This window comes from Crinia signifera, chromosome 2, assembly GCF_055691185.1.
Source record: "Crinia signifera chromosome 2, ASM5569118v1, whole genome shotgun sequence".
NCBI classification, from domain to species: Eukaryota; Metazoa; Chordata; class Amphibia; order Anura; family Myobatrachidae; genus Crinia; species Crinia signifera.
The window spans coordinates 4893292-4911824 of NC_139218.1; the positions used below are offsets into that span (position 1 = coordinate 4893292).

At 60.2% G+C, this 18533-nt stretch overlaps 1 protein-coding gene across 4 annotated transcripts in view; it reads right to left on the reverse strand.

The window, feature by feature from the left end:
* Nucleotides 1-1047: 1047 nt before the first annotated feature.
* The window catches only part of SPAG17 (sperm associated antigen 17), a 274209-nt gene continuing 256723 nt past the window's right edge, over nt 1048-18533 (reverse strand). For 3 of the 4 annotated variants that reach the window (XM_083171479.1, XM_083171477.1, XM_083171480.1), the window contains 2 exons: nt 1865-1925; nt 1048-1321 (listed from right to left, as the gene is read on the reverse strand). In XM_083171479.1, coding sequence (XP_083027605.1) covers nt 1163-1321; nt 1865-1925 — 220 coding nt within the window. In that variant the 3' untranslated portion in view covers nt 1048-1162. The remainder of the gene's footprint in view (nt 1322-1864; nt 1926-18533) is intronic. The other variant, XM_083171478.1, reaches the window with a different exon arrangement.

Sequence of the window (18533 nt, forward strand, 5' to 3'; positions counted from 1 at the left end):
TCACCTCCTCTGTTAGGACTGGTGGCGGCAGAGTTAAGAACTGAAACCTTGGAGGGATCTCGTAACAGGAAGAAATGATGATAAAATAACAAGCTGGGGAATATGTGAGAGCGGGGTCTGACGCGCGAGGCCTGTAACCTGCGGGTGCTGGTAATAGTTCGGACGGGGTCTAACGCACGAGGCCTGTAACCTGCGGGTGCTGGCTCGGGCGGGGTCTGACGCGCGAGGCCTGTAACCTGCGGGTGCTGGTAATAGTTTGGGCGGGGTCTGATGTGCGAGGCCTGTAACCTGCAGGTGCCAGTGATGGCACGGGTGGTGTCTGACGCGCGAGGCCTGTAACCTGCGGTGGCTCGGGCTGGGTCTGAAGTATGTGGCCTGTAACCTGGGGTGGCTTGGCTTGGGTAGGGTATGAGGCCTGTAACCTGCGTGTGACGGCAGTGGCTGACGCGCGAGGCCTGTAACCTGCGTGTGCCGGCAGTGGCTGACGCGCGAGGCCTGTAACCTGCGTGTGCCGGCAGTGGCTCGGGCGTAGTCTGAAGTATGAGGCCTGTAACCTGCGGTGGCTCAGGCGGGGGTCTGACGCGCGAGGCCTGTAACCTGCGGGTGCTGGCTCAGGCGGGGGTCTGACGCGCGAGGCCTGTAACATGCGGGTGCTGGCTCGGGTGGGGTCTGACGCGCGAGGCCTGTAACCTGCGGGTGCTGGCTCGGGCGGGGTCAGCCAGCATCCGCAGGTTACAGGCCTCGCGCGTCAGACCCTGCCCGGTGGCTTGGGTAGGGTCTGAAGTATGAGGCCTGTAACCTGCGGGTGCTGGCCGTGGCTCGGGCGGGGTCTGACGCGTGAGGCCTGTAACCTGCGGTGGCTTGGGTAGGGTCTGAAGTATGAAGCCTGTAACCTGCGGGTGCCGGCGGTGACTCGGGCGCGCGAGGCCTATAAACCTGCGGGTGCCGGCGGTGACTCGGGCGCGCGAGGCCTGTAACCTGCGGGTGCTGGCGGTGGCTCCGGTGGGGTCTGAAGTATGAGGCCTGTAACCTGCGGGTGCTGGCGGTGGGCGGGGTCAGGCCTCCATGCAGCCATAGTAAGACCTCTTACTCAGTGATATAATGTGTAACACATCATTACTTTATAACCTGATAATAGTCCGGCTGTGTCATGTGACACCTGTCAGTGAAGGATATTTGCAGTCACCGGTAGGAACAGGGTCTCCACCTCGCTCTGGATCTCTATGCAGTGAGAACACTCTGCGGCTCCTTCTGGCCCTTCCAATCCTATGGCCATGGCAAACAGCTCCACGCCCAGCCTGGTCTGCATTCCCGCAGCCACCTGTAGGGGGCGACAAAAGAGGGTGCCGGCAGCACCAGATCAGCTGGAAGTCCCATATTGTATATCACATGCCATGTTTCCAGGATTCACTCAGCAAATACAGAGTAACAGCAGATAATGGGGAAGACACCTTCCGCTATTATAATCTACCCCCCGGCCCGCCCTCAGGGATAGAACTGTCCCCTCTGGGGCTGGTTACATGTCCTCTCACAGGACATTCTGGAAACATGACCTGTCGGGGGATCTAGGACCTCATGTGACATTCGGGTGAATCCTACTAACTACAGTATAAAGGTGCCGTAAGACTGAGCTTGTGTAGTGTAGTAATGTAGTGCTGAGACCAAGCTACTGTTATCTGTTATCAGTCATTCTCTGCAGTGTTCTTCCTAGTGATCAGTGACAGGAAGTCTGCTGTGGGCAGGAAAATCTCTACCACCCCCCCCCCCATCTGTACCCCAATATCTGCCACACATAATAACCTCCCACACTGTGACACGGGAACTGAGCACTGCAGACAGCCTGCTACATCTGGTGGCCACTTACCGGCCCGGGGGTGTAAGTGACTCTCAGCCCGCTGCTGGGAGGAGGAGGCTTCACACGGTACCTGCCAGAAGGAACATAGGTTACAGCATGTAAAATGGTACTGAAATAATGAATATTGGGGGAGATGTATCCAGCAGTGAGAAGAGAGGAGACGTTGCCATAGTGACCAGTCAGCTGCTAGTCATTTTATAAAATGATAGGCAGAAACTGGTTGCTATGGGTGATGTCACTTCTTGATAAATTAGCCAAATGTTGCATCACATTTCGTGTGTGTGTGTGTGTGTGTATGTGTGTATATGTATATATATATATATATATATATATATATATATATATATATATAGTGACCGGCCAGCAGGGGGTCTCTCTGGGACACTGCGCTCCGACCAGTAATGAATCCCAGCAGCTGGCACAGTGACGGGCACCAGTAACACATGTATATGTAGTGACCGGCCAGCAGGGGGCGCTCAGCCTGCAGGGGTCTCTCTGGGACACTGCGCTCCGCCCAGTAATGACTCCCAGCAGCTGGTGCAGTGACGGGCACCAGTAACATGTATATATAGTGACCGGCCAGCAGGGGGCGCTCAGTCTGCAGGGGTCTCTCTGGGACACTGCGCTCCGCCCAGTAATGACTCCCAGCAGCTGGCGCAGTGACGGGCACCAGTAACACGTGTATATGTAGTGACCGGCCAGCAGGGGGCGCTCAGCCTGCAGGGGGTCTCTCTGGGACACTGCGCTCCGCCCAGTAATGTATCCCAGCAGCTGGCGCAGTGACGGGCACCAGTAACACGTGTATATATAGTGACCGGCCAGCAGGGGGCGCTCAGCCTGCAGGGGTCTCTCTGGGACACTGCGCTACGCCCAGTAATGAATCCCAGCAGCTGGTGCAGTGACGGGCACCAGTAACACACGTGTATATATAGTGACCGGCCAGCAGGGGGCGCTCAGCCTGCAGGGGTCTCTCTGGGACACTGCGCTACGCCCAGTAATGAATCCCAGCAGCTGGTGCAGTGACGGGCACCAGTAACACACGTGTATATATAGTGACCGGCCAGCAGGGGGCGCTCAGCCTGCAGGGGTCTCTCTGGGACACTGCGCTCCGCCCAGTAATGACTCCCAGCAGCTGGCGCAGTGACGGGCACCAGTAACACGTGTATATATAGTGACCGGCCAGCAGGGGGCGCTCAGCCTGCAGGGGTCTCTCTGGGACACTGCGCTCCGCCCAGTACTGAATCCCAGCAGCTGGCGCAGTGACGGGCACCAGTAACACGTGTATATATAGTGACCGGCCAGCAGGGGGCGCTCAGCCTGCAGGGGTCTCACTGGGACACTGCGCTCCGCCCAGTAATGAATCCCAGCAGCTGGCGCAGTGACGGGCACCAGTAACACATGTATATATAGTAACCGGCCAGCAGGGGGTGCTCAGCCTGCAGGGGTCTCTCTGGGACACTGCGCTCCGCCCAGTAATGAATCCTAGCAGCTGGCACAGTGACGGGTATCAGTAACACATGTATATATAGTAACCGGCCAGCAGGGGGCGCTCAGCCTGCAGGGGTCTCTCTGGGACACTGCGCTCTGCCCAGTAATGTATCCCAGCAGCTGGCGCAGTGACGGGCACCAGTAACACGTGTATATATAGTGACCGGCCAGCAGGGGGCGCTCAGCCTGCAGGGGTCTCTCTGGGACACTGCGCTCCGACCAGTAATGAATCCCAGCAGCTGGCGCAGTGACGGGCACCAGTAACACACGTGTATATATAGTGACCGGCCAGCAGGGGGCGCTCAGCCTGCAGGGGTCTCTCTGGGACACTGCGCTCCGCCCAGTAATGACTCCCAGCAGCTGGCGCAGTGACGGGCACCAGTAACACATGTATATATAGTAACCGGCCAGCAGGGGGTGCTCAGTCTGCAGGGGTCTCTCTGGGACACTGCGCTCCGCCCAGTAATGTATCCCAGCAGCTGGCGCAGTGACGGGCACCAGTAACACGTGTGTATATATAGTGACCGGCCAGCAGGGGGCACTCAGCCTGCAGGGGTCTCTCTGGGACACTGCGCTCCGCCCAGTAATGAATCCCAGCAGCTGGCGCAGTGACGGGCACCAGTAACACACGTGTATATATAGTGACCGGCCAGCAGGGGGCGCTCAGCCTGCAGGGGTCTCTCTGGGACACTGCGTTCCGCCCAGTAATGTATCCCAGCAGCTGGCGCAGTGACGGGCACCAGTACCACATGTATATATAGTGACCGGCCAGCAGGGGGCGCTCAGCCTGCAGGGGTCTCTCTGGGACACTGCGCTCCGCCCAGTAATGAATCCCAGCAGCTGGCGCAGTGACGGGCACCAGTAACACATGTGTATATATAGTGACCGGCCAGCAGGGGGCGCTCAGTCTGCAGGGGTCTCTCTGGGACACTGCGCTACGCCCAGTAATGAATCCCAGCAGCTGGCGCAGTGACGGGCACCAGTAACACATGTATATGTAGTGACCGGCCAGCAGGGGGCGCTCAGCCTGCAGGGGTCTCTCTGGGACACTGCGCTCCGCCCAGTAATGAATCCCAGCAGCTGGCGCAGTGACGGGCACCAGTAACACATGTGTATATATAGTGACCGGCCAGCAGGGGGCGCTCAGTCTGCAGGGGTCTCTCTGGGACACTGCGCTACGCCCAGTAATGAATCCCAGCAGCTGGCGCAGTGACGGGCACCAGTACCACATGTATATATAGTGACCGGCCAGCAGGGGGCGCTCAGCCTGCAGGGGTCTCTCTGGGACACTGCGCTCCGCCCAGTAATGAATCCCAGCAGCTGGCGCAGTGACGGGCACCAGTAACACATGTGTATATATAGTGACCGGCCAGCAGGGGGCGCTCAGTCTGCAGGGGTCTCTCTGGGACACTGCGCTACGCCCAGTAATGAATCCCAGCAGCTGGCGCAGTGACGGGCACCAGTAACACATGTATATGTAGTGACCGGCCAGCAGAGGGCGCTCAGTCTGCAGGGGTCTCTCTGGGACACTGCGCTCTGCCCAGTAATGAATCCCAGCAGCTGGCGCATTGACGGGCACCAGTAACACACGTGTATATATAGTGACCGGCCAGCAGGGGGCGCTCAGCCTGCAGGGGTCTCTCTGGGACACTGCGCTCCGCCCAGTAATGAATCCCAGCAGCTGGCGCAGTGACGGGCACCAGTAACACATGTATATATAGTGACCGGCCAGCAGGGGGCGCTCAGCCTGCAGGGGTCTCTCTGGGACACTGCGCTCCGCCCAGTAATGAATCCCAGCAGCTGGCGCAGTGACGGGCACCAGTAACACGTGTATATATAGTGACCGGCCAGCAGGGGGCGCTCAGTCTGCAGGGGTCTCTCTGGGACACTGCGCTCCGCCCAGTAATGTATCCCAGCAGCTGGCGCAGTGACGGGCACCAGTAACACATGTATATATAGTGACCGGCCAGCAGGGGGCGCTCAGTCTGCAGGGGTCTCTCTGGGACACTGCGCTCCGCCCAGTAATGAATCCCAGCAGCTGGCGCAGTGACGGGCACCAGTAACACGTGTATATATATAGTGACCGGCCAGCAGGGGGCGCAGTGACGGGCACCAGTAACACATGTATATGTAGTGACCGGCCAGCAGGGGGCGCTCAGTCTGCAGGGGTCTCTCTGGGACACTGCGCTCCGCCCAGTAATGAATCCCAGCAGCTGGCGCAGTGACGGGCACCAGTAACACATGTATATATAGTGACCGGCCAGCAGGGGGCGCTCAGCCTGCAGGGGTCTCTCTGGGACACTGCGCTCCGCCCAGTAATGTATCCCAGCAGCTGGCGCAGTGACGGGCACCAGTACCACATGTATATATAGTGACCGGCCAGCAGGGGGCGCTCAGCCTGCAGGGGGTCTCTCTGGGACACTGCGCTCCGCCCAGTAATGAATCCCAGCAGCTGGCGCAGTGACGGGCACCAGTAACACACGTGTATATATAGTGACCGGCCAGCAGGGGGCGCTCAGCCTGCAGGGGTCTCTCTGGGACACTGCGCTCCGCCCAGTAATGTATCCCAGCAGCTGGCGCAGTGACGGGCACCAGTAACACATGTATATATAGTGACCAGCCAGCAGGGGGCGCTCAGTCTGCAGGGGGTCTCTCTGGGACACTGCGCTCCGCCCAGTAATGTATCCCAGCAGCTGGCGCAGTGACGGGCACCAGTAACACATGTATATATAGTGACCGGCCAGCAGGGGGCGCTCAGCCTGCAGGGGTCTCTCTGGGACACTGCGCTCCGCCCAGTAATGAATCCCAGCAGCTGGCGCAGTGACGGGCACCAGTAACACGTGTATATATAGTGACCGGCCAGCAGGGGGCGCTCTGCCTGCAGGGGTCTCTCTGGGACACTGCGCTCCGCCCAGTAATGAATCCCAGCAGCTGGCGCAGTGACGGGCACCAGTAACACATGTGTATATATAGTGACCGGCCAGCAGGGGGCGCTCAGCCTGCAGGGGTCTCTCTGGGACACTGCGCTCCGCCCAGTAATGAATCCCAGCAGCTGGCGCAGTGACGGGCACCAGTAACACATGTATATGTAGTGACCGGCCAGCAGGGGGCGCTCAGCCTGCAGGGGTCTCTCTGGGACACTGCGCTCCGCCCAGTAATGAATCCCAGCAGCTGGCGCAGTGACGGCCACCAGTAACACGTGTATATATAGTGACCGGCCAGCAGGGGGTCTCTCTGGGACACTGCGCTCCGCCCAGTAATGTATCCCAGCAGCTGGCGCAGTGACGGGCACCAGTAACACATGTATATATAGTGACCAGCCAGCAGGGGGCGCTCAGTCTGCAGGGGGTCTCTCTGGGACACTGCGCTCCGCCCAGTAATGAATCCCAGCAGCTGGCGCAGTGACGGGCACCAGTAACACGTGTATATATAGTGACCGGCCAGCAGGGGGCGCTCAGTCTGCAGGGGTCTCTCTGGGACACTGCGCTCCGCCCAGTAATGTATCCCAGCAGCTGGCGCAGTGACGGGCACCAGTAACACGTGTATATATAGTGACCGGCCAGCAGGGGGCGCTCAGTCTGCAGGGGTCTCTCTGGGACACTGCGCTCCGCCCAGTAATGTATCCCAGCAGCTGGCGCAGTGACGGGCACCAGTAACACATGTATATATAGTAACCGGCCAGCAGGGGGCGCTCAGTCTGCAGGGGTCTCTCTGGGACACTGCGCTCCGCCCAGTAATGTATCCCAGCAGCTGGCGCAGTGACGGGCACCAGTAACACGTGTATATATAGTGACCGGCCAGCAGGGGGCGCTCTGCCTGCAGGGGTCTCTCTGGGACACTGCGCTCCGCCCAGTAATGTATCCCAGCAGCTGGCGCAGTGACGGGCACCAGTAACACATGTATATATAGTGACCGGCCAGCAGGGGGCGCTCAGCCTGCAGGGGTCTCTCTGGGACACTGCACTCCGCCCAGTAATGAATCCCAGCAGCTGGCGCAGTGACGGGCACCAGTAACACGTGTGTATATATAGTGACCGGCCAGCAGGGGGCACTCAGCCTGCAGGGGTCTCTCTGGGACACTGCGCTCCGCCCAGTAATGAATCCCAGCAGCTGGCGCAGTGACGGGCACCAGTAACACATGTATATATAGTGACCGGCCAGCAGGGGGCGCTCAACCTGCAGGGGTCTCTCTGGGACACTGCGCTCCGCCCAGTAATGAATCCTAGCAGCTGGCACAGTGACGGGTATCAGTAACACATGTATATATAGTAACCGGCCAGCAGGGGGTGCTCAGCCTGCAGGGGTCTCTCTGGGACACTGCGCTCCGACCAGTAATGAATCCCAGCAGCTGGCGCAGTGACGGGCACCAGTAACACACGTGTATATATAGTGATCGGCCAGCAGGGGGCGCTCAGCCTGCAGGGGTCTCTCTGGGACACTGCGCTCCGCCCAGTAATGTATCCTAGCAGCTGGCGCAGTGACGGGCACCAGTAACACGTATATATAGTGACCGGCCAGCAGGGGGCGCTCAGCCTGCAGGGGTCTCTCTGGGACACTGCGCTCCGCCCAGTAATGAATCCCAGCAGCTGGCGCAGTGACGGGCACCAGTAACACATGTATATATAGTAACCGGCCAGCAGGGGGTGCTCAGCCTGCAGGGGTCTCTCTGGGACACTGCGCTCCGCCCAGTAATGAATCCCAGCAGCTGGCGCAGTGACGGGCACCAGTAACACATGTATATGTAGTGACCGGCCAGCAGGGGGCGCTCAGTCTGCAGGGGTCTCTCTGGGACACTGCGCTCCGCCCAGTAATGAATCCCAGCAGCTGGCGCAGTGACGGGCACCAGTAACACATGTATATATAGTGACCGGCCAGCAGGGGGTCTCTCTGGGACACTGCGCTCCGCCCAGTAATGTATCCCAGCAGCTGGCGCAGTGACGGGCACCAGTAACACGTGTATATATAGTGACCGGCCAGCAGGGGGCGCTCAGTCTGCAGGGGTCTCTCTGGGACACTGCGCTCCGCCCAGTAATGTATCCCAGCAGCTGGCGCAGTGACGGGCACCAGTAACACATGTATATATAGTGACCAGCCAGCAGGGGGCGCTCAGTCTGCAGGGGGTCTCTCTGGGACACTGCGCTCCGCCCAGTAATGTATCCCAGCAGCTGGCGCAGTGACGGGCACCAGTAACACATGTATATATAGTGACCGGCCAGCAGGGGGCGCTCAGCCTGCAGGGGTCTCTCTGGGACACTGCGCTCCGCCCAGTAATGTATCCCAGCAGCTGGCGCAGTGACGGGCACCAGTAACACACGTGTATATATAGTGACCGGCCAGCAGGGGGCGCTCAGTCTGCAGGGGTCTCTCTGGGACACTGCGCTCCGCCCAGTAATGTATCCCAGCAGCTGGCGCAGTGACGGGCACCAGTAACACATGTATATATAGTGACTGGCCAGCAGGGGGCGCTCAGCCTGCAGGGGTCTCTCTGGGACACTGCGCTCCGCCCAGTAATGAATCCCAGCAGCTGGCGCAGTGACGGGCACCAGTAACACATGTGTATATATAGTGACCGGCCAGCAGGGGGCGCTCAGTCTGCAGGGGTCTCCCTGGGACACTGCGCTCCGCCCAGTAATGTATCCCAGCAGCTGGCGCAGTGACGGGCACCAGTAACACATGTATATATAGTGACCGGCCAGCAGGGGGCGCTCAGCCTGCAGGGGTCTCTCTGGGACACTGCGCTCCGCCCAGTAATGTATCCCAGCAGCTGGCGCAGTGACGGGCACCAGTAACACATGTATATATAGTGACCGGCCAGCAGGGGGCGCTCAGCCTGCAGGGGTCTCTCTGGGACACTGCGCTCCGCCCAGTAATGTATCCCAGCAGCTGGCGCAGTGACGGGCACCAGTAACACATGTATATATAGTGACCGGCCAGCAGGGGGCGCTCAGCCTGCAGGGGTCTCTCTGGGACACTGCGCTCCGCCCAGTAATGAATCCCAGCAGCTGGCGCAGTGACGGGCACCAGTAACACATGTGTATATATAGTGACCGGCCAGCAGGGGGCGCTCAGCCTGCAGGGGTCTCCCTGGGACACTGCGCTCCGCCCAGTAATGAATCCCAGCAGCTGGCGCAGTGACGGGCACCAGTAACACATGTATATATAGTGACCGGCCAGCAGGGGGCGCTCAGCCTGCAGGGGTCTCTCTGGGACACTGTGCTCCGCCCAGTAATGAATCCCAGCAGCTGGCGCAGTGACGGGCACCAGTAACACGTGTATATATAGTGACCGGCCAGCAGGGGGCGCTCAGCCTGCAGGGGTCTCTCTGGGACACTGCGCTCCGCCCAGTAATGAATCCCAGCAGCTGGCGCAGTGACGGGCACCAGTAACACATGTATATATAGTGACCGGCCAGCAGGGGGCGCTCAGCCTGCAGGGGTCTCTCTGGGACACTGTGCTCCGCCCAGTAATGAATCCCAGCAGCTGGCGCAGTGACGGGCACCAGTAACACATGTATATATAGTGACCGGCCAGCAGGGGGCGCTCAGCCTGCAGGGGTCTCTCTGGGACACTGCGCTCCGCCCAGTAATGAATCCCAGCAGCTGGCGCAGTGACGGGCACCAGTAACACATGTATATATAGTAACCGGCCAGCAGGGGGCGCTCAGCCTGCAGGGGTCTCTCTGGGACACTGCGCTCTGCCCAGTAATGAATCCCAGCAGCTGGAGCAGTGACGGGCACCAGTAACACATGTATATATAGTGACCGGCCAGCAGGGGGCGCTCAGCCTGCAGGGGTCTCTCTGGGACACTGCGCTCTGCCCAGTAATGAATCCCAGCAGCTGACGCAGTGACGGGCACCAGTAACACATGTGTATATATAGTGACCGGCCAGCAGGGGGCGCTCAGTCTGCAGGGGTCTCTCTGGGACACTGCGCTCCGCCCAGTAATGTATCCCAGCAGCTGGCGCAGTGACGGGCACCAGTAACACGTGTATATATAGTGACCGGCCAGCAGGGGGCGCTCAGTCTGCAGGGGTCTCTCTGGGACACTGCGCTCCGCCCAGTAATGTATCCCAGCAGCTGGTGCAGTGACGGGCACCAGTAACACGTATATATAGTGACCGGCCAGCAGGGGGCGCTCAGCCTGCAGGGGTCTCTCTGGGACACTGCGCTCCGCCCAGTAATGTATCCCAGCAGCTGGCGCAGTGACGGGCACCAGTAACACGTGTATATATAGTGACCGGCCAGCAGGGGGCGCTCAGTCTGCAGGGGTCTCTCTGGGACACTGCGCTCCGCCCAGTAATGTATCCCAGCAGCTGGCGCAGTGACGGGCACCAGTAACACGGGTATATATAGTGACCGGCCAGCAGGGGGCGCTCAGCCTGCAGGGGTCTCTCTGGGACACTGCGCTCCGCCCAGTAATGTATCCCAGCAGCTGGCGCAGTGACGGGCACCAGTAACACATGTATATATAGTAACCGGCCAGCAGGGGGCGCTCAGCCTGCAGGGGTCTCTCTGGGACACTGCGCTCCGCCCAGTAATGTATCCCAGCAGCTGGCGCAGTGACGGGCACCAGTAACATGTATATATAGTGACCGGCCAGCAGGGGGCGCTCAGCCTGCAGGGGTCTCTCTGGGACACTGCGCTCCGCCCAGTAATGAATCCCAGCAGCTGGCGCAGTGACGGGCACCAGTAACACATGTATATATAGTGACCGGCCAGCAGGGGGCGCTCAGCCTGCAGGGGTCTCTCTGGGACACTGCGCTCTGCCCAGTAATGAATCCCAGCAGCTGACGCAGTGACGGGCACCAGTAACACGTATATATAGTGACCGGCCAGCAGGGGGCGCTCAGCCTGCAGGGGTCTCTCTGGGACACTGCGCTCCGCCCAGTAATGTATCCCAGCAGCTGGCGCAGTGACGGGTATCAGTAACACGTGTATATATAGTGACCGGCCAGCAGGGGGCGCTCAGCCTGCAGGGGTCTCTCTGGGACACTGCGCTCCGCCCAGTAATGACTCCCAGCAGCTGGCGCAGTGACGGGCACCAGTAACACATGTATATATAGTAACCGGCCAGCAGGGGGCGCTCAGCCTGCAGGGGTCTCACTGGGACACTGCGCTCCGCCCAGTAATGAATCCCAGCAGCTGGCGCAGTGACGGGCACCAGTAACACGTGTATATATAGTGACCGGCCAGCAGGGGGCGCTCAGCCTGCAGGGGTCTCTCTGGGACACTGCGCTCCGCCCAGTAATGAATCCCAGCAGCTGGCACAGTGACGGGCACCAGTAACACATGTATATATAGTGACCAGCCAGCAGGGGGCGCTCAGCCTGCAGGGGTCTCTCTGGGACACTGCGCTCCGACCAGTAATGAATCCCAGCAGCTGGCGCAGTGACGGGCACCAGTAACACATGTATATATAGTGACCGGCCAGCAGGGGGCGCTCAGTCTGCAGGGGTCTCTCTGGGACACTGCGCTCTGCCCAGTAATGAATCCCAGCAGCTGGAGCAGTGACGGGCACCAGTAACACATGTATATATAGTGACCGGCCAGCAGGGGGCGCTCAGCCTGCAGGGGTCTCTCTGGGACACTGCACTCCGCCCAGTAATGAATCCCAGCAGCTGGCGCAGTGACGGGCACCAGTAACACATGTGTATATATAGTGACCGGCCAGCAGGGGGCGCTCAGCCTGCAGGGGTCTCTCTGGGACACTGCACTCCGCCCAGTAATGACTCCCAGCAGCTGGCGCAGTGACGGGCACCAGTAACACATGTGTATATATAGTGACCGGCCAGCAGGGGGCGCTCAGCCTGCAGGGGTCTCTCTGGGACACTGCACTCCGCCCAGTAATGAATCCCAGCAGCTGGCGCAGTGACGGGCACCAGTAACACACGTGTATATATAGTGACCGGCCAGCAGGGGGCGCTCAGCCTGCAGGGGTCTCTCTGGGACACTGCGCTCCGCCCAGTAATGAATCCCAGCAGCTGGCGCAGTGACGGGCACCAGTAACACATGTATATGTAGTGACCGGCCAGCAGGGGGCGCTCAGTCTGCAGGGGTCTCTCTGGGACACTGCGCTCTGCCCAGTAATGAATCCCAGCAGCTGGCGCATTGACGGGCACCAGTAACACGTGTATATATAGTGACCGGCCAGCAGGGGGCGCTCAGCCTGCAGGGGTCTCTCTGGGACACTGCGCTCTGCCCAGTAATGAATCCCAGCAGCTGGCGCATTGACGGGCACCAGTAACACGTGTATATATAGTGACCGGCCAGCAGGGGGCGCTCAGCCTGCAGGGGTCTCTCTGGGACACTGCGCTCTGCCCAGTAATGAATCCCAGCAGCTGGCGCATTGACGGGCACCAGTAACACATGTATATATAGTGACCGGCCAGCAGGGGGCGCTCAGCCTGCAGGGGTCTCTCTAGGACACTGCGCTCCGCCCAGTAATGAATCCCAGCAGCTGGCGCAGTGACGGGCACCAGTAACACACGTGTATATATAGTGACCGGCCAGCAGGGGGCGCTCAGCCTGCAGGGGTCTCTCTGGGACACTGCGCTCCGCCCAGTAATGAATCCCAGCAGCTGGCGCAGTGACGGGCACCAGTAACACATGTATATATAGTGACCGGCCAGCAGGGGGCGCAGTGACGGGCACCAGTAACACATGTATATATAGTGACCGGCCAGCAGGGGGCACTCAGCCTGCAGGGGTCTCTCTAGGACACTGCGCTCCGCCCAGTAATGAATCCCAGCAGCTGGCGCAGTGACGGGCACCAGTAACACATGTATATATAGTGACCGGCCAGCAGGGGGCGCTCAGCCTGCAGGGATCTCTCTGGGACACTGCGCTCTGCCCAGTAATGAATCCCAGCAGCTGGCGCATTGACGGGCACCAGTAACACGTGTATATATAGTGACCGGCCAGCAGGGGGCGCTCAGTCTGCAGGGGTCTCTCTGGGACACTGCGCTCCGCCCAGTAATGAATCCCAGCAGCTGGCGCAGTGACGGGCACCAGTAACACGTGTATATATAGTGACCGGCCAGCAGGGGGCGCTCTGCCTGCAGGGGTCTCTCTGGGACACTGCGCTCCGCCCAGTAATGTATCCCAGCAGCTGGCGCAGTGACGGGCACCAGTAACACGTGTATATATAGTGACCGGCCAGCAGGGGGCGCTCAGCCTGCAGGGGTCTCTCTGGGACACTGCGCTCCGCCCAGTAATGTATCCCAGCAGCTGGCGCAGTGACGGGCACCAGTAACACATGTATATATAGTGACCGGCCAGCAGGGGGCGCTCAGCCTGCAGGGGTCTCTCTGGGACACTGCGCTCCGCCCAGTAATGAATCCCAGCAGCTGGCGCAGTGACGGGCACCAGTAACACATGTGTATATATAGTGACCGGCCAGCAGGGGTCTCTCTGGGACACTGCGCTCCGCCCAGTAATGAATCCTAGCAGCTGGCACAGTGACGGGTATCAGTAACACATGTATATATAGTGACCGGCCAGCAGGGGGCGCTCAGCCTGCAGGGGTCTCTCTGGGACACTGCGCTCCGACCAGTAATGAATCCCAGCAGCTGGCGCAGTGACGGGCACCAGTAACACATGTATATATAGTGACCGGCCAGCAGGGGGCGCTCAGCCTGCAGGGGTCTCTCTGGGACACTGCGCTCCGCCCAGTAATGAATCCCAGCAGCTGGCGCAGTGACGGGCACCAGTAACACATGTATATATAGTAACCGGCCAGCAGGGGGCGCTCAGCCAGCAGGGGGTCTCTCTGGGACACTGCGCTCCGCCCAGTAATGAATCCCAGCAGCTGGCGCAGTGACGGGCACCAGTAACACGTGTATATATAGTAACCGGCCAGCAGGGGGCGCTCAGCCTGCAGGGGTCTCTCTGGGACACTGCGCTCCGCCCAGTAATGTATCCCAGCAGCTGGCGCAGTGACGGGCACCAGTAACATGTATATATAGTGACCGGCCAGCAGGGGGCGCTCAGCCTGCAGGGGTCTCTCTGGGACACTGCGCTCCGCCCAGTAATGAATCCCAGCAGCTGGCGCAGTGACGGGCACCAGTAACACATGTATATATAGTGACCGGCCAGCAGGGGGCGCTCAGCCTGCAGGGGTCTCTCTGGGACACTGCGCTCTGCCCAGTAATGAATCCCAGCAGCTGACGCAGTGACGGGCACCAGTAACACGTATATATAGTGACCGGCCAGCAGGGGGCGCTCAGCCTGCAGGGGTCTCTCTGGGACACTGCGCTCCGCCCAGTAATGTATCCCAGCAGCTGGCGCAGTGACGGGTATCAGTAACACGTGTATATATAGTGACCGGCCAGCAGGGGGCGCTCAGCCTGCAGGGGTCTCTCTGGGACACTGCGCTCCGCCCAGTAATGACTCCCAGCAGCTGGCGCAGTGACGGGCACCAGTAACACATGTATATATAGTGACCGGCCAGCAGGGGGCGCAGTGACGGGCACCAGTAACACATGTATATATAGTAACCGGCCAGCAGGGGGCGCTCAGCCTGCAGGGGTCTCTCTGGGACACTGCGCTCTGCCCAGTAATGAATCCCAGCAGCTGGAGCAGTGACGGGCACCAGTAACACATGTATATATAGTGACCGGCCAGCAGGGGGCGCTCAGCCTGCAGGGGTCTCTCTGGGACACTGCGCTCTGCCCAGTAATGAATCCCAGCAGCTGGCGCAGTGACGGGCACCAGTAACACACGTGTATATATAGTGACCGGCCAGCAGGGGGCGCTCAGCCTGCAGGGGTCTCTCTGGGACACTGCGCTCCGCCCAGTAATGAATCCCAGCAGCTGGCGCAGTGACGGGCACCAGTAACACATGTATATGTAGTGACCGGCCAGCAGGGGGCGCTCAGTCTGCAGGGGTCTCTCTGGGACACTGCGCTCTGCCCAGTAATGAATCCCAGCAGCTGGCGCATTGACGGGCACCAGTAACACGTGTATATATAGTGACCGGCCAGCAGGGGGCGCTCAGCCTGCAGGGGTCTCTCTGGGACACTGCGCTCTGCCCAGTAATGAATCCCAGCAGCTGGCGCATTGACGGGCACCAGTAACACGTGTATATATAGTGACCGGCCAGCAGGGGGCGCTCAGCCTGCAGGGGTCTCTCTGGGACACTGCGCTCTGCCCAGTAATGAATCCCAGCAGCTGGCGCATTGACGGGCACCAGTAACACATGTATATATAGTGACCGGCCAGCAGGGGGCGCTCAGCCTGCAGGGGTCTCTCTAGGACACTGCGCTCCGCCCAGTAATGAATCCCAGCAGCTGGCGCAGTGACGGGCACCAGTAACACACGTGTATATATAGTGACCGGCCAGCAGGGGGCGCTCAGCCTGCAGGGGTCTCTCTGGGACACTGCGCTCCGCCCAGTAATGAATCCCAGCAGCTGGCGCAGTGACGGGCACCAGTAACACATGTATATATAGTGACCGGCCAGCAGGGGGCGCAGTGACGGGCACCAGTAACACATGTATATATAGTGACCGGCCAGCAGGGGGCACTCAGCCTGCAGGGGTCTCTCTAGGACACTGCGCTCCGCCCAGTAATGAATCCCAGCAGCTGGCGCAGTGACGGGCACCAGTAACACACGTGTATATATAGTGACCGGCCAGCAGGGGGCGCTCAGCCTGCAGGGGTCTCTCTGGGACACTGCGCTCTGCCCAGTAATGAATCCCAGCAGCTGGCGCAGTGACGGGCACCAGTAACACATGTATATATAGTGACCGGCCAGCAGGGGGCGCTCAGCCTGCAGGGGTCTCTCTGGGACACTGCGCTCCGCCCAGTAATGAATCCCAGCAGCTGGCGCAGTGACGGGCACCAGTAACACATGTGTATATATAGTGACCGGCCAGCAGGGGGCGCTCAGTCTGCAGGGGTCTCTCTGGGACACTGCGCTCCGCCCAGTAATGAATCCCAGCAGCTGGCGCAGTGACGGGCACCAGTAACACGTGTATATATAGTGACCGGCCAGCAGGGGGCGCTCAGCCTGCAGGGGTCTCTCTGGGACACTGCGCTCCGCCCAGTAATGAATCCCAGCAGCTGGCGCAGTGACGGGCACCAGTAACACATGTATATATAGTGACCGGCCAGCAGGGGGCGCTCAGCCTGCAGGGGTCTCTCTGGGACACTGCGCTCCGCCCAGTAATGACTCCCAGCAGCTGGCGCAGTGACGGGTATCAGTAACACGTGTATATATAGTGACCGGCCAGCAGGGGGCGCTCAGCCTGCAGGGGTCTCTCTGGGACACTGCGCTCCGCCCAGTAATGAATCCCAGCAGCTGGCGCAGTGACGGGCACCAGTAACACACGTGTATATATAGTAACTGGCCAGCAGGGGGCGCTCAGCCTGCAGGGGTCTCTCTGGGACACTGCGCTCCGCCCAGTAATGACTCCCAGCAGCTGGCGCAGTGACGGGCACCAGTAACACATGTATATATAGTGACCAGCCAGCAGGGGGCGCTCAGCCTGCAGGGGTCTCTCTGGGACACTGCGCTCCGCCCAGTAATGAATCCCAGCAGCTGGCGCAGTGACGGGCACCAGTAACACACGTGTATATATAGTGACCGGCCAGCAGGGAGCGATCAGCCTGCAGGGGTCTCTCTGGGACACTGCGCTCCGCCCAGTAATGAATCCCAGCAGCTGGCGCAGTGACGGGCACCAGTAACATGTATATATAGTGACCGGCCAGCAGGGGGCGCTCAGCCTGCAGGGGTCTCTCTGGGACACTGCGCTCCGCCCAGTAATGAATCCCAGCAGCTGGCGCAGTGACGGGCACCAGTAACACATGTATATGTAGTGACCGGCCAGCAGGGGGCGCTCAGTCTGCAGGGGTCTCTCTGGGACACTGCGCTCTGCCCAGTAATGAATCCCAGCAGCTGGCGCATTGACGGGCACCAGTAACACGTGTATATATAGTGACCGGCCAGCAGGGGGCGCTCAGCCTGCAGGGGTCTCTCTGGGACACTGCGCTCTGCCCAGTAATGAATCCCAGCAGCTGGCGCATTGACGGGCACCAGTAACACGTGTATATATAGTGACCGGCCAGCAGGGGGCGCTCAGCCTGCAGGGGTCTCTCTGGGACACTGCGCTCTGCCCAGTAATGAATCCCAGCAGCTGGCGCATTGACGGGCACCAGTAACACATGTATATATAGTGACCGGCCAGCAGGGGGCGCTCAGCCTGCAGGGGTCTCTCTAGGACACTGCGCTCCGCCCAGTAATGAATCCCAGCAGCTGGCGCAGTGACGGGCACCAGTAACACACGTGTATATATAGTGACCGGCCAGCAGGGGGCGCTCAGCCTGCAGGGGTCTCTCTGGGACACTGCGCTCCGCCCAGTAATGAATCCCAGCAGCTGGCGCAGTGACGGGCACCAGTAACACATGTATATATAGTGACCGGCCAGCAGGGGGCGCAGTGACGGGCACCAGTAACACATGTATATATAGTGACCGGCCAGCAGGGGTCTCTCTGGGACACTGCGCTCCGCCCAGTAATGAATCCCAGCAGCTGGCGCAGTGACGGGCACCAGTAACACGTGTATATATAGTGACCGGCCAGCAGGGGGCGCTCAGCCTGCAGGGGTCTCTCTGGGACACTGCGCTCCGCCCAGTAATGAATCCCAGCAGCTGGTGCAGTGACGGGCACCAGTAACACGTGTATATATAGTGACCGGCCAGCAGGGGGCGCTCAGCCTGCAGGGGTCTCTCTGGGACACTGTGCTCCACCCAGTAATGAATCCCAGCAGCTGGCGCAGTGACGGGCACCAGTAACACATGTATATATAGTGACCGGCCAGCAGGGGGCACTCAGCCTGCAGGGGTCTCTCTAGGACACTGCGCTCCGCCCAGTAATGAATCCCAGCAGCTGGCGCAGTGACGGGCACCAGTAACACACGTGTATATATAGTGACCGGCCAGCAGGGGGCGCAGTGACGGGCACCAGTAACACATGTATATATAGTGACCGGCCAGCAGGGGGCGCTCAGCCTGCAGGGGTCTCTCTGGGACACTGCGCTCCGCCCAGTAATGACTCCCAGCAGCTGGTGCAGTGACGGGCACCAGTAACACATGTATATATAGTGACCGGCCAGCAGGGGGCGCTCAGCCTGCAGGGGTCTCTCTGGGACACTGCACTCCGCCCAGTAATGAATCCCAGCAGCTGGCGCAGTG